A 2,996-nucleotide genomic window follows, 5' to 3' on the forward strand; every position below is an offset into this window, starting at 1 on the left:
GACTTCTCCCAAATTACTCTACCTGCTCCTCAGCCTTCCTCTTTAAATGAAGGCTATCAACATTCATTACCCAGTTTGAGGTATGGGCAGAAGAAAAACCTGCAACTGGTACTCCCCGCCCCATCTTGCCTCTACTAAAATAGAGCAACGATCTATTGATCTGGTAATTGACAATGGTGGTGAACAAATCTCTTACCTCAGTTCAGCTTCTATGTAATTTAATCACCATATAAAAAAAGTTATTTTGAAACATAGTATTAATGCTTAACTTAAAAAAAAATAAAACAAAACTTTAAATCTTCTTTGAAACCGTATTTAAATGTTCTTGTTCCAAATTTAAAGCTTCACATAAACACCAGACAGAAGGATGACAATTTTAAACCAAGAGAGCACCTAAAAACATACCATAGGTAAAAATGAAATCAATCATCTCTCCACTTCATAAAAATGTAGAAACCCTGTCAGCAACAGTAGTACACTCAGAACGAACAAGGTGAAAGGGAGCATCTAGAATACTCAAGAGGCTTGCTACGTTACTTCTCTTTATTGCCCATTCTCTCATTTGTATGGATGGCCACTGCATGACACGATGCCTGTGATAGTTCTCTTATGTTGCTTTCACCACTGCTGCCAGCTGAAGTCGTCATTGCTGCCAAAGACCAAGAAAAATCCTAGGATCGTGGCAAAGATGACTGTATTCCCCGTAAGAACAAGTGCACATGCGCCCCAGTAAATCTGTGAACAAGGGGAATTTAGTTAAGACACGTTTTGAACTGAATACTGACAAGACAAAAGGTAACATCTTAATGTCACATTACAGACAAAGTTCAGCAACAGCTCCATGATGCAAGAAAGTATGTAAATAATTTTAAAGGATTTTAGTGAAAAGCCATATACTGGGAAAGATGCAATGACAACTTGGAAATTTAAAAAATAACACCAATATCATTTACAGTGAATGCAAAAATGCATTGTTTATTCATGCTTCTTTAGCCCAACTATTCCACAAATTGCCTTCAGAGTGTTCTATACACTTATATTTGGTTACTTGCCTGTTAAGTTTTCACACTATTTTCTATCTCATTTTCTTCGCATTTCATATAGGCTGTTAAGAGTTTATTCTATGACCACATGAAGAAATTGGCAATCACAACATTTTGCCGTGCTTCCGTTTCTAGTATTAGTTTTTTCTTGACAAAAAGCCTCTTACTCTGTTTCCACTGCAAGCATCTTAAGAATGTGTGTATAAAAGTTGCTTGGTGCATGAGAGCTTAACCTTCAGTTAAAAACCGAAAAGAACAGTTTTCTAGACAAAAAAAGTCATAGATTGAAATATTACTAACCAGTTCTGCTCTGGCAAACACTATTGGTAGCCCAAATGCAGAGACAACAATGCCTGTTGTAAGAAATATTGCTAGCTCCTTGCAGGCATTACTTGTAGCATCTGTGTCATCTACTAATCTTCTTGCTATGCAGTACGGGACAGGAGAAAGGATGTAAAAAAACAGAACAAACAGTGGCCAGTACTGGCTGAAAAAGAAAGGAGAAGAAAAGTTAAAGTCAACTCGATTTACTTCCAGTTCTTCCTAAAATCAATGCAAGGCATTTTCCCCATGCAGCATCCATATTCAGGAAAGACAGACACAAGCCCAGGCAAAGCAAATCCTTCACTCTGGAACAAGCTGACATCAATCCAACAGACAGTGTCTGTGAGCGGCTTCAGTTGACCTCAACGGCAGCAGAGACCTCACTAACAGGATATTCATAAAGCCAGATCTCACTAAGCAAGCCCAAATCTAACACCACCTCACAAGATGAGCTTAACTCTTAAGTTTAACCCATCAGCTTTACTTCAGAGTTGCAGAGCTACCTTTGGAGTGTCCTCTCGCCATTTTGCCATGGAACAGAGTACCGTTCTCAGACATCACTCAGCAGCTACGGGGCACTGAGACTTTTTAAATCTAAGTGTAACCAACAAAAACCTACAAAAATTACACCATCACATTTGGCAACATTTTCTTGTACTGCTTGCGGCTTGCCCGACTAGATTTCTCAGACACACCAGTACAGCTGCACATTATTTCAATAAAACTTCATTGCACTGTTTGAAGGATGACTGCATAACCATCTACTTCCTAAAGGTTTGTGTCACCCGCCCTGGTTTTAAAACAAAATAAAGCTGGCATAAGAAAGCTAGTCATAGATGTAGAAAAATGCAATTTTCGACCATCAACGGAAGGACTACCAATAAGACATTTGATATTTATTTAATATTAAATAAGTTTGTTAAAAAGATTTTCTGTGAAGTCAGCATTCACTTGCAAAGGGTCAAAGCCATGGGCCTAACTTTCTGAACTTTAGGTCTACTGCTTCAGATCGCATAGAAACTAAGAGACAGGAATCAACAGACCAAAAGTACAGGTAGCAGCTGCCATTATTTCAGATGTTACATTACCAAGCGTGGTACACAGCCAAGGGTCCACCTGGTAGTCACCAACAGCCCAGCTACCACCAAGAGACCAGAGAAAATGCAAATGCTTCTCTCATAGTGCACACTTAACCACAGAGAGACAACACTGGAGACAAGTTAGGACAGTCTATTCTTTAACAGTCTGGAGCCAGGCCTGGTAATTTAACTTCCCTTGCCTTCACTTTCATGGTGAATTAACTCCTGGACGGTCTTTTTTCACACTCCAATCTTTTGAAGAAAAAAAAAAAAACAAACCCAAACATCAAACCCTCCTACACACAAAAGGACTTCTTAGTCTGTAATTACGAAAGTCAAACTATTCTAGAGTTGCAGACACGCACAAAGAAATGAAGAATAAAGAATGCACGTTACTTGTACTGGGGAAGGGCGCATCCAAGCATCAGGAACATGAGTCCCACCGCTCCCCCGAAGGACAGGCTAATCAACGCTGTAACGAGAACACAAACCCACAGCAGGTGAGGGGCCCACGCGCTGTACCACACACCCACCACGGCCTCCCCACGAC

The 2,996-nt window shown here is 40.0% G+C and overlaps 1 protein-coding gene across 1 annotated transcript; it reads right to left on the reverse strand.

Moving 5' to 3' along the window:
• Window positions 1-255: 255 nt before the first annotated feature.
• On the reverse strand, window positions 256-2,918 carry LEPROTL1 (leptin receptor overlapping transcript-like 1; the record flags this gene model as incomplete). Its single annotated transcript, XM_010074934.1, has 3 exons — window positions 256-735; window positions 1,344-1,530; window positions 2,843-2,918. Coding segments are annotated over 3 exons (380 nt in total), but the record flags the coding sequence as incomplete, so codon positions are not given.
• Between the last annotated feature and the right edge of the window lie 78 nt (window positions 2,919-2,996).

The sequence above is a fragment of the Pterocles gutturalis genome, unplaced genomic scaffold (genome assembly GCF_000699245.1).
Source record: "Pterocles gutturalis isolate BGI_N339 unplaced genomic scaffold, ASM69924v1 scaffold472, whole genome shotgun sequence".
Lineage (NCBI taxonomy): Eukaryota > Metazoa > Chordata > Aves > Pterocliformes > Pteroclidae > Pterocles > Pterocles gutturalis.